The sequence below is a fragment of the Delphinapterus leucas genome, chromosome 2, assembly GCF_059928025.1.
Source record: "Delphinapterus leucas isolate spDelLeu-1000000601 "Yukka" chromosome 2, BTC_Dleu_Yukka2, whole genome shotgun sequence".
NCBI classification, from domain to species: domain Eukaryota; kingdom Metazoa; phylum Chordata; class Mammalia; order Artiodactyla; family Monodontidae; genus Delphinapterus; species Delphinapterus leucas.
In genome coordinates, this window is record NC_143130.1 from 95,851,337 (window position 1) to 95,864,040 (window position 12,704).

The window sequence follows — 12,704 nt, forward strand, 5'->3', positions numbered from 1 at the left end:
ACCTTCAAGAAATGAATGACTTTTCACTTTTACTAGCCTTCCACATTAAGAAAATAAAGTGATTCAAAGTCTCAAGTAAGATATTTGACTCCTATTTTTTCACCCTAAATTCTGGTAGAGCAACATCAGAGGTCTATAGTCTCCCAGGAAAAGTTCATAAACTGCTAATGGGACTCCTGCTCCTACCACATCCTAATGTAAATTTTTCCTACAAACATTTATGAGGTATTTCCAAAAGGAGAAGAGAAAATATAACTTGGAAATGGTGAAAAAGGAAAAAGAAAAGGCAAAATTAAAAGAACTCTAGAACGTGATCTGCTTATCTTGAACTAATTTAAAGTAAACTCAATTACATGAGTAGATTCCCCAAATTGTAGAATAAATCTCTTACATAAATTCATTTTACATCTCAGGAAATTCCACAATACATTGATTAGTTTTATTAATATCTAAACTCTATATTTTGCATGTCAAGAAACCCTTTGGGTTTTCCTATTCCTCAGGCTATTTTCCTAACTTTATGGAGGTTTGAGAGGATAACAGGGGTCAGGATGGCAGAGTCACAGATCAGAGCAAGGAGTAAAGTAAGAAAAATGCTGGAAAAACCAGGTAGCATCTCAATTCCTTCAGAATAGTCTTCATAAAGTGGCATCATTATTATGTTGGAAGTGAATTCACAAATCTCACACAACTTCTGGTGTTAAATAGAAAGACATTCAGAGTTATTTTTGTTTGTTATTATCCACATATCTAGAAGCTGAGGAAAAAAAACCTGATGCACACTTATTGACTCTAGCACAGACTAAATTAGCTTTTCTCTTTGTAGTAGACCTGTCTCAACTTACCTCAAGCTTTTGTGAATCAGATAACCTGTATGCTTACACTTTAACTGTGTATATTAAATAAAGAATCTGTCCTTTTAATCATATAGGATTCAGACAAGAGCCACAAAATTTTAGTTAAAAATCACAGGTTTATTTTTTTATTTTGAAAAATACATAAAAGTCAAAAAAGCAAAAATAAAACCCAAAACAACCAGGTGTATCAATAATTGTGACATATGTGATGTAAAAAAATATACATACATATACTCATATATATATGTTTGACAATACATGACGAAGCTTAGTAAGATGTTTGAAACCAAGGCTGGGCTTGAACAGATTTCTAATGAAATACAACTAAAAGTTTTGCTTAAAGAGTCTAGGCAATGTTCAAGAAATTATGACCACTCTTCTATAACCCATTTGCAAAGGTCAGCAAAATAGGCTTCAAGATGTGTTTTTTTAGCAGGGTAGTTTTGGGTAATGATCCTGTTTCCTTATGAACAACTACTTAACTCATCCACTATGTTGAGGTCTTCTTGCCTTTAAGAGTGTGATGAATACAAGGATGAGCGAACTCCAGTGATACAGCGAATAGGGCAGTATAAAAATATTGAAGCATCCATTTAAAGCAGAAGAGGGGACTTCCCTGGTGGTCCAGTGGTAAAGAATCCATCTTCCAGTGCAGGGGACGCAGGTTTGATCCCTGGTTGGGGAACTAGGATCCCACCTGGTGCAGGGCAACTGAGCCTGCGCGCCACAACTACTGAGCCCTCGTGCCTCAACTAGAGAGCTCGTGTGCCGCAAACTCAAGAGCCCATGTGCTCTGGAGCCCGCACGCCACAACTAGAGAGGGAAAACCTGCACACCACAACTAGAGAGAAGCCTGCGGGCTGCAACAAAGAGCCTGGGCGCCACAACAAAGATCCTGCATGCCACAACTAAAACCTGACGCAGCCAAAAATAAAATAAATAAATAAAATAAAATTTTTTAAAAAAGCAAAAGAGAACCCCAAGTCTGAAAATAAGCCAAGGGTAGTTCTACTACTGATATAAATGAAAGCATCCTGAGACTTAGTATACCACTCCCTTTTATATGCATAATAATCTCAGGTAAAATATCTGAGCAATTTGTAAGGTAAAACCTCTATAAGTTTTACAATAATGTGCCTTTTTCTTTGCTTTGCTCTACTTTTCTTCTTTGCCTATTTCTAAGGCTGCCAGTGAACACCCTCTGCAATTGCTTAGTGTGTCAGGTCCCCAAGAGCCCCCTCCCCACCTCCTGGGTTTGATGATATGCTTGGAGGAGTCATAGGACTCAGCATACGACTGTACTCATGGCTATGATTTACTACAACAAAAGCATACAAAGCAAAAGAGCAAAGGAAAAGGTGTATGGGGCAAAGTCCGGGGGAAACCAGGCACAATCTTCCAGAGTCCCTGCCAGTGGAGTACCACAGGAGGTGCTTAATTCCCCTAGCAACTGAGTTGTGACACGTGTGAAATGCTGTCTACCACAAAAGCTCATTAAAGATGCAGTGCCAGGGTTATTATTGCGGGATAGTCACATAGGTACCTTCTGCCTAGCACATACCAAAATTCTAGACTGCCAGGAAGAAAGCTGGTGTTCAGCACAAACCACACTGTACAAACGCCTTAGTCACAGCAAGCAACTCGTATCAGTGAGAGTGGAGGGAACCCTAGAAATCTAAGTTCCCAGATGCCAGCCAAGGACCAACCTTACAAGCAGGCCTTTCAAAGCATAGCGGTCAGGTCTGCTATTTTGCTGTTTTTTGCATACTTAGCGACAATCTCACAGGAATAAGCAACATACTTTCAGATTCAAGACTCTTCTAACCCAGAAACAAGCATCTTTTAAAAAAACAACATAATAAAGTTTGTTGCCTAAGATATGGTTAATGCACTCACGTTAATTATAGTTGTATTTGAGTTTTATTGAAAAGTGGAATGAAAATACATGAAAAACAAAGGAAAATTCAGTTTTGTCTTAATGAACTTGGAATCTCGGTATTTCAATATAAAGAGGGCTCTTTCAGTATTGCTAGTGGCAAAGTCTATAAATACCCATGTTATAATTGACTAGAAATGGATTTCACATGACTACATATAATTAAACAAAAATAAAAAGTTGATAATTACTTTTCATTAAGAGTTTGAACATTAATTTTAGAAATAAAAGGTTAAGGAGGCACTGTAACATCATATTTATGAAGAAAATTTTCTTCAGCTAATATTCTGGGGATACAAGAGGAAATTTCCTTCTGTTGTTCTCGCCACTTGAGTATATTCTCTGCCAGTTCTGCTGTCTCAGCCACCAAAATATCCATCTCTGCTAAGGCTGTGCTCTATAACATTTGAAAGAAGGGGGAAACAGGAGAGAAATCATGTGTCATTAATACATTACTATATCATAAATAATTATGACACCAAAAGTTGACAACTCATCTTTTCCAGCCCCTTAATACAAAGGCTCCTTAAAATTGTGCTGTCCTACATGTTCTTTTTCTTTGTGAGTTCATCTCTCCTTTGTCTTCAATGATCACCTCAATGCAGATGACCCTCAATCTATATTGTCAAACCTAATCTTCTTCCTAAAATTTAGTCCTACATTTCAGTTTGCTGGAAATCTCCATCCAGATGCATATTCAATATCTCAAACTTAATTTAACCACAGTTCAACAAACCATGACTGAACATTTACTGTCTCTGCAAGACATATCAAAAAACAAACTCATTGGCTTCTTTAATCTCTTGATCCTACTTATCCTCAAGTCCCCAAGGCTAGAAACTTCATTCTTTGGATGTGTCCCTTGTCCAAATAGTAGCCACGTGCTAGAAATTTGACCTCCAAAAATCTACACAATCCTTTGTATTCCTATGCTTTAAATCTTTTATCTGAATGACTGTATTTATTCTCCAAGTTCCTCTGCCTTTTGTTCCTCTGCCTAGTCCTCTAACCCACAGTTCATCAAACTTTAATGTGCATAGGAATCACCTGAGGAACTTGTTAAAATGTAGATTCAGATTCTGAAGGTCTAAAGTGAATGAAGTCTGCAATTCTGCATTTCTAGCAAGCTTCCAGGTGATGTTGATGCTCTGCCCATACTTTGAGTGACAAGCCTCAGTTTACTTTATCCAATATTTTCTCCATGATTAAGGTACAGTCCTGCTCAAGTCAACCCTCTGTGCCCTTCTCTAAAAAACAGAAAAAAACATCCAGTGATTCCCCAGTACTCAGACAAAGTCTAAACTTCTTAGTCTGGTTTTCAAAATATTCCATAAACTAACCCCGAGTCAATCTCCCTCTCAATACCTTGAAGCATCAGCCAAAGTGGAGTACCACTCTTCCCTCAAACTACCTGTGCTCTCTAATTTTCATGGCTTTCCTCACATTGCTGCTTTCGGCTGAACTACTCTTTCTGATGCACATCCAGTTTTCACTGATTCTTCAAGATAGAGCTTGCTATTAACTCCTATTTAAAACTTTATTCCTACTTCCTATCCTATTCCTAATCTCCCTAAAGTGAAAGTAATCACCCCCTTCCCTGTGTTAAAAGACAGCATCTTCTTTATAATTCTCTGCTGCACTCATTGTGCAAATACAATACTATAAAGTAGAGAGTATCTTATACTTTCTCTCACCAAACCTTGAGAATTTGAGGGCAGGGATTGGTCATATCTGTTTATCTCTCATGATACCTATAGCACAGTCCCTTGCACAATGAAGATAACACATGTTTAATAAATATTGGAATAAAACAATGTAAAATGACTTCTAAATAAAGAAAAGGCATCTTGATATAAAAAAAGTAATTTGCTCATAATATTAGCCAACAAAAAAATTAGACAAGGAGATCACACATTTGAGATTCTAGTATAAAAGAACTAAAGATAGCTAAAAGCAATGTGAAAGGAGTTGATGAGGTACTTAAATGCTATTGGTAATACTCACCATTTTCTTTAGATTTTCATCTAAATGAGGGACATTTCTAATTATTTCAAGATGATCTTCTAATCTCTCAATGAAAGTTACTGCCAACTCCAGCAAATGCACCATGTATCTGAAGGAGGGAGAAAAAAAGTCAACTCTTTTTTTTTTTAGTTCAGGTATTTTGTGTTCTCTTTTTTCCCTTTAATTAGGACTTTTAATATGAAATTAAGAGAATTACAATCCACCCAATGAGCCGTTAATAACCCTTCTGCATTCATGGAAATATCAGTGATAAAAAAGGTTCTTCTTCCGGGCTTCCCTGGTGGCACACTGGTTGGGAGTCCGCCTGCCGATGAGGGGGACGCGGGTTTGTGCCCCGCTCCGGGAGGATCCGGCATGCCGCGGAGCGGCTGCGCCCGTGAGCCATGGCCGCTGAGCCTGCGCGTCTGGAGCCTGTGCTCTACAACAGGAGAGGCCACAGCAGTGAGAGGCCCGCATACCGCAAAAAAAAAAAAAAAAAAAAAAAGGTTCTTCTCTTTCACTTTAAACAGGAATTAACTTTTCATCCAAACACAAAAACAGAAAGAGACAACACTAATCATATCTGTAGCCCAATCTAACGTTAGACAAACATCAATGTTAATAATTTTCTCATGTAAGTAAAAAATTGGGACTTTGGTGCAGTGGTTAAGAATCCGCCTGGGGCTTCCCTGGTGGCGCAGTGGTTGAGAGTCCGCCTGCCGATGCAGGGGACACGGGTTCGTGCCCCGGTCCGGGAAGATCCCACATACCGCTGAGCGGCTGGGCCTGTGGGCCATGGCCACTGGGCCTGCGTGTCCGGAGCCTGTGCTCCGCAACGGGAGAGGCCACAACAGTGAGAGGCCCGTGTACCGCCAAAAAAAAAAAAAAGAATCTGCCTGCCAGTGCAGGGGACACAGGTTCAATCCCTGGTCCAGGAAGATCCCACATGCCACACAGCAACTAAGCCCGTGGGCCACAAACTACTGAGCCTGTGTGCCACAACTACTGAAGCCTGCGCGCCTAGAGCCCGTGCTCTGCAACAAGAGAAGGCACTGCAATGAGAAGCCCGTGCACCACAACGAAGAGTAGCTCCTGCTCGCTGCAACTTGAGAAAGCCCGTGCGCAGCAACGAAGACCCAAGGCAGACAAAAATAAAATTTTAAAAAACTTTAAAAAATAAATAAATTTTTAAAAAAGAGTGAAGAACTTAAAAAAAAATTTCTCCAGGTAAAACCTCATTCCATTTCAATCTACACATTCTTGGTGAAGGGTGAAGACAATAAGGATAAATGTACTTCACTGAAATAGCCTACACATGAAACTACTTTGAATCTTTGTATTTGCAAAATGCCTTAAAACTATTACTCAGTTCTTCTGATATATATAATGTATAATATACACATTAATGATATTTAACTACACTGAATAGATACTGAATATATCCACAAGAATGGGATTTGTATATTTATTATTTTACTGCAAGATAAAAGATCTGACACTTAGAGGAAATATTGATTTGCTCAGGGTCAGTTAGTGAGGCACTGGTGGAGAAAGTTAGCAATCAGATCCCCAGATGACTGCTTTTTAATTTTATTGTTATTTATTATTAATAATTACCTACACCTTCAATTTGATACTTTCCATACTCCTATGAGAAAGAGAGCAATAGAAAGCATCCCCATTCTATGGATTGGGAAACTAAGGCAAAAACTTAAATCATTTGCCCAAGGCTTTGAGGCATATAAACAGCAGAGGTGAGATCAGAACTGTTATTTTTCTCCTTTTAGTTGACATTGTTTTCATCTGTCCCTGCTTAAACTCCCCCAACAGAATTTTTATATAGAGGCAACATTAATGCAACAATAAATTTACATCACAGAAAGCTGTCTATACATAATAAAAATGATTTTTATCTACCTTACTATATGTTATGGATCTAATTTCTTTCATTAAAGTCATTATTTATAATTCCTAAGACACAATGGGCAAAAGGAATGTCTTTCTCTTAACCATTGCTACAATTCTTTAAAAGTAAAGGATTTTCTTTCTGGTTTAATGTATCAGCATTAATAATAATATTAATAGATACGATCACTCATATACTGTTTAATGAATTATGCTATGAAATAACTATTAGTCTAAACAAAAACTACCCTCAGGGAACATGTGTGACTGTTAACGTCTACTTTTTAGTCTAACCTGTGATAAACAGCTTCAATAGGCAAGTTTTCTTGGCACATGGGTTTCAACAGTCTTTGCCTGAGGGACCGCTTTTCTTTTAGCACCGCTTCCAAATGATTATTCATGCTTTGCAGAGTATGACACTTCTGTGCTACACAAACCGGAAACAGTAATTATAATTAGCAACAGGAAAAGTTCTGAAGTCACTAATACTATCAATGGTCAAAAATTAATCCCACCATTTCTCTCCTAAATATATCCCCTTTGCTGTCTTTAATACCAATACCAGTTTCATTTTCAACTATTTTCTCTTACTTTTCCTACTGACAACCCAATCTAGTGCTAAATTCTGTTTCCCAATTCTACTCCTAGTTCAGTTTTTATAGCCAGAGCCATATTTTTCACATAAATTGTCTGTCTCTAATATTCTATATTAGAGCATTAAAAAACAAACATTTGTCTTATAAGCTACTTTTATTTCAATATTTTCCCCAGAATTGTTAATGGTTGTCAGTTGTCTCTTCTTTTAAATTTTTATTTAGAAAAAATTTCAAACTTAAAAGTTTCAAGAGTAGCTCATTGATTGAACTCTCATATACATTTCACCTAGACTCACCAACTAACATTTGGATACGTTTTCTTTTTTTCCCCTTCTTCTCTACACGCCCATACATATATTTTTGCTAACCAATATGAGAGTAAGTTGCAGATGTCAGGACCTTTTACTCCTAAAACTTCCGCATGTATTTCCCAAAATAGGAACATTCTCTTATATAACTATACTACAAGTATCAAATTCAGATAATTTAACATTAGTACAATACTACCAATATTTAATACAGCCTATATTTAAACATCACCAAATATCCCAATAATGTCATTTATATTAAAAAAATTTTTTTCTAATCAAATATTCAATCCATGACTACCCTGTGCTTTAGCTGTCATGTCTCTTTAGGATCCTTTCATCTGGAAAGTTCCTCAGCCTTTGTCTTTTAAGCTCTACTGACTTTGTTAGCTTTGGGGCAATACCTGGAAAAATTATCATAATTTTATAGCCTAGTGCTTAAAGTAATCCAAGAAAAAGTTGAAATTTCAATGATTACTCATTTAACTAAACCACTTACCCAAAAAGGAAGGATGGACAACATCTGCTGCATCTTTTTCTAGTCTTAGGAGTTCAATTTCCAGGTTTTTCTACATTAGAAACAAAAAAACACTTAGCTCATGCAGAAAGTAGCCTGAAGTAAAGGCTTTGATAAAAATGGTCTTTAACTTAGGAATATTTAAGGGGACCAGGAGGATGACTTGTTATGAGAGCCCAGGGATTTACTGAATCTTTTCATTTTGGTGTTCGAGCCCTGTTGCTGCTACTGCTACTACTCCTAACTACTACTATGACCATTACTACTATTATTAACTACTGCAAAGAAAAGCCTATACGACTATGCGCTAGACACTGTTCTGCGTGCAAGAGGATTACTGTTGGAGCCAGTTAAGATTTTTTTCCATACTAGAGGTAGAAAGTAAAAACTCCCAACATAACTTACCTGGTAGATTTCAGCTTGAATATCTGTGATCTGCTGTAGTCTGGAGAAGTTCACAAAGCAAGAAGTTGATTTCTTAGATATATTTAACATCTCCTATTGGTAAGTGAACAGAGAAAGCAGCAATATGTCAGAGTTTATGTGTGTGTTGGAATAGCATGGCCACGTGTCTAAAATATGAGGATATATTATGTCCAACGCTGCCCCTGAAAAATGAAATACAGAGTAGGACAGTGCAATGTATATTTCCTGTTTTTTAAAACCTGCACCATCACAAGTCTTTTGCCCAAATATTAATATTTTAAAAATAAGAAAAACAAAGAAGAAAATCACTTTGTACTATTTCTTAAGGCATCATGCACAATAGACTGGCATTGCTGATAGCTTACCAAAAAATTCTAAAGTTGAAATTGTTGGAGAATCACTTCTACACAAATGACCTAGTCTCTCAGACCTTCCTGGGGCTAAAATTAAACACTTCCTGGGCTATGGAATCATTCACCTGGTTCATTAAATGACCTCTATTGGTTACAAGTCATTCATACTGTCTCTTTCTGCATTCTCCCTCTCTTAGATAAAGGAATGTTTTGTCCAGGCATAATTATTCCTTGAAAAAGCCTACCCCCCACCTCCTTTTTATCCTTTCATTCTATATTATACTGCTTTCTTAAATTGCAGGTTATCTCAGAATAAGAATATTATCTTGTTCATCCCTTGGCTTCATCTATAATTTTTTCTATCCTCTTTTTCTTCTCTAAAATGTTAGCACAGGACAGAACTTCAGATATCATATAGGCCAGGGATTGCGAAGCTACAGCCTATGAACTAAATGCACCCAGTGCCTGTTTTTGTATAGCTTAAGGGCTAAGAATGGTTTTTATATTTCTTAATTGTTGGAGAAAAAAAATCAAAAGAAAAACATTGTGACACATGAAAATTATATGAAATTCAAATTTCAGGGTCCAGAAATAAAGTTTTATTCAAATTCAACTTCACTCATTCATTTACTTATTATCTCATGTTGTTTTCATACTACAACAGCCTAGTTGCGACCCTATGGACCTAAAAGCCTCAAATACTTATGCTCTGGCCCTTCATAGCAAATGTTTGCTGACTGATGATAATCAATTTTATAACATTTATTGAGTTAGGCAATAGAATATTCAGGGATGAACGAAACAAGCTCTCTGCCCTTAACAAGCTCATGATGGATGGGAAGGAAAAGGTATTCCAGACAAAAAGAACTAAACATTATAAATGCTCAGTAACTGGGACTTCCCTGGTGGTCCAGTGGGTAAGACTTCGTGCTCCCAATGCAGGGGGCCTGGGTTTGATCCCTGGTCAGGGAACTAGATCCCGCATGCATGCCACAACTAAGAGTTTGCATGCCTCAACTAAAGATCCCGTATGCTGCAACTAAGACCCAAGGGAGCCTAAATAAATAAATATTTTTTAAAAAAAAGAACAAAGCTGAAACAAACAACATTTTCTATAAGAGTTGTATCATATCACATCACAATTTTAAGCATTACTCAATTTTTAATTCACATGGGAGGATGTGCACTTAAGGGATGGACTGCTTAAAGGGATCACATAACACATCATTTTGAAAGAATCAATGACAAATCCTTGTAATAAAAATAGGTTTTTTATATGTAAAGTTTGCTTAAAGTAAAATCATGCTACAAATCTTCAAAGTTTCCTCACTGGGCCTAGCTGTGCAGTAAGATTATAAGAAGGTCTTTTCAAAAAACATTTATTTACTTATTTATTTGTTTATGGCTGCATTGGGTCTTTGTTGCTGTGCACGGGCTTTCTCTAGTTGCGGCGAGCGGGGTCTACTCTTCGATGGGGTGTGTGGGCTTCTCATTGCTCTGGCTTCTCTTGTTGTGAAGCATGGGCTCTAGGTGCACGGGCTTTAGTAGTTGTGGCACCTGGGCTCAGTAGTTGTGGCTCACGGGCTTAGGTGCTCCATGGCATGTGGGATCTTCCCAGACCAGGGGTCGAACCCGTGTCCCCTGCATTGGCAGGCGGATTCTTAACCACTGCACCACCAAGGAAGTCCCTATAACAAGGTCTTACGGAGCTATGGATTGGCAAAACAGGTATCTGTCTAATTAGTGTTACTTGAAGGACCCTATGAAGATCGTCCCAAAGACAACCTGCAGCCCAATTCTCAGTCCCAAATGTCTTATAGTATGAATTTACCAAATTACTTTGTTACAGAACTGGACAATACAGGTGAGAGCACTAGGTAATCTGGTAGCAAGAAAACACAGGAGAGAAGTGAGGAAGGTGAGAACTGGGGAGTGCTGTGGTTATGTTTTGCCTATTTTCCAACGCATTCATTCCTACCCCTCGTTTCCCCCCAAATCCATAAGGTCTGGCTACTAGGTCTTCAAGTAATCTAGAAAAGTCCTTCAACAGACGTTTAAACTCTTTCAAGATAGTGTTACAGTATCTATCATCTATTACAGTTCATTTTAGAGATGATATGTGTCAGAAAAGGGAGGGCTCTGGGATCTAACTCTACTTCACTAGTTGAGTCGCCCTGGACAGGTTTCTTGGTCTCCTCAGGTCTTAGTTTCTGCATCTTAAAATTACTGTAAGTAGATAGTAGAATTCTCTAATGACTCTTCTAGGTATAAAAAGTTGTCTATTTTTCATAAATCTTTCATCATGTGCATGGTGCTAATCTCTGTAGATGGTTTTACCGTTTCTATTTTTCTCAGTTGCCTTTTTGGTGAAATTCCTCAACTTCCTCATTGTCTCAAATTTTCTTTCCCTTCTCTCAACCTTCTCCCATTCCCTTGTCACATCTGCCATTTCTATTCCATTATTCCCTCACATCTTCAATTTCTCCCTCTGTTGGCGTGTTCCCTTTGGCCTATGAACATGCTCTTCCCGCCGAACCTAAAACTACCACCCCTTGGCTAATCTCCCTCTTCTCTCCTTCTCAAAATTAATTCCTTCCTCCAATCATGTTCCAAGGTCTCTCGGGTCTTTTTCACCAATGTTTTTTTGGTCCCCCCCCCCGGCCTTTAAAGATGCGTGCTTCCCTTGGCGCTCTCCTGTACCCGACGCCTCCCGTAATGCTTCAATATTTCACACAAACGAGCGTTCTTTGGGAACGTATGTTTTAACCACCTACCCGTTATTTCCTAACCCCGCCACCGATTACAATCTAGAGGCGGTATCATTGGATGAAAAAAGGCGGGTAACACTAGTCTTTATTACCGCCCAAGAACTGACCTGGGATAACTCGCCTGCCAGACACTTGAAACACCATCTCCTTAGAGCCCCGCTTTTGCAGAGCCCACCGCGGACCAGTCACTTCTGCTACCTACAAGGAGCTCCATCGGCCCCGACTCTAGAACAGCCCGCAGCCAGCACCCTCCCACCCACTCCCGCAGCCAGCACCACCACCTCACAGCTATCTTCTGTCGCCACCGTGGGCACCCCCTTAATGACACCATCGCCCCCCACGCACCTGAGTAACCAACCCCGAAGCTACGAAATGTCCCAGCAGTAGTCCCGCAGCCTTTGGCTCGGACGCCGGGACCCAAGGGTTCGCCTCAGCCATGGCTGGCAGCCGACTTTCCGGGTGGCGCGGAGAGTGAGCGGAACGCACGGCGCGGCTCGATGACGTCACAGGGCGTTTCCGCCCCGGCGGAAGCCTAGGGAGCGCATCTCAGGCGAGCGCGAGTCCCGGGTCCACCCCTGCGGAGCCGGCTGAAAGCTGAGGGGTAGGAGGCGAGTTCGGGGATCCCTGATCCTCTGTAGGCTCCTAGCGGCGTCTAGCCTTGGAACAGCTGCAAAAGCGGCGGGGCCTGGTGTTCTTCCCTTTCTTCCTTGCCACTCTTGAGCTGGCCCCCAAGATCCAGGGATCGGCAGGAGGTGACATCTGGAGCTTGAGACCTAGCCGGGAGGCCGACGGGGTGGCTGGGTGCAGGGCCGAGTGGTGACAGCTGCTCTTCCTTCCCGCAGAGACCCGAGCCTTGGCGCTAGGATGGGAAACAGTGCCCTCCGCGCTCATGTGGAAACCGCGCAGAAAACTGGTGTCTTTCAGCTTAAGGACCGTGGGCTGACCGAGGTGAGACTGGGAGGGATCCGACCAAGGGAATTTAAAGGGAGAGGGACGGCGGGCGGTGAAGTTAATAGGTAAGGGATTCTCCGCGC

At 39.9% G+C, this 12,704-nt stretch overlaps 2 protein-coding genes across 6 annotated transcripts in view; one reads left to right on the forward strand and one right to left on the reverse strand.

Moving 5' to 3' along the window:
- Positions 1-953: 953 nt before the first annotated feature.
- HAUS2 (HAUS augmin like complex subunit 2) lies at positions 954-12,148 on the reverse strand. Of its 2 annotated transcripts, none has more exons than XM_022587345.2 (6): positions 12,016-12,147; positions 8,529-8,621; positions 8,106-8,175; positions 6,997-7,129; positions 4,798-4,906; positions 954-3,190 (listed from the first exon to the last, which is right to left on the reverse strand). In XM_022587345.2, the coding sequence occupies exons 1-6, from the start codon at positions 12,106-12,108 to the stop codon at positions 3,026-3,028; spliced, it is 663 nt and encodes a 220-aa protein (XP_022443053.2). In that variant the 5' UTR covers positions 12,109-12,147; the 3' UTR covers positions 954-3,025. The 2 variants fall into 2 exon arrangements, with proteins under 2 accessions (XP_022443053.2, XP_022443055.1); XM_022587347.3 differs by lacking the exon at positions 954-3,190 and adding an exon at positions 3,206-4,040 and having other exon boundaries at positions 12,016-12,148.
- A 40-nt stretch (positions 12,149-12,188) lies between these two features.
- Positions 12,189-12,704, forward strand: part of LRRC57 (leucine rich repeat containing 57) — a 39,600-nt gene continuing 39,084 nt past the window's right edge. Inside the window, exons 1-2 of one of the 4 annotated variants that reach the window (XM_022587348.3) lie at positions 12,189-12,271; positions 12,513-12,618. In XM_022587348.3, coding sequence (XP_022443056.1) covers positions 12,535-12,618 — 84 coding nt within the window. In that variant the 5' untranslated portion in view covers positions 12,189-12,271; positions 12,513-12,534. The other 3 variants (XM_022587351.2, XM_022587350.3, XR_016391438.1) reach the window with 3 other exon arrangements.

Bases quoted from the DNA above. Each gene is read 5' to 3' on its own strand.
- HAUS2 (XM_022587345.2), bottom strand. From the start codon at position 12,108: ATGGCTGAGGCGAACCCTTGGGTCCCGGCGTCCGAGCCAAAGGCTGCG. The intron at 8,622-12,015 runs GTGCGTGGGGGG...ACTTACCAATAG, and splicing joins CTTCGGGGTTGGTTACTCAG to GAGATGTTAAATATATCTAA. The intron at 8,176-8,528 runs GTAAGTTATGTT...TTTCTAATGTAG, and splicing joins TTCAAGCTGAAATCTACCAG to AAAAACCTGGAAATTGAACT.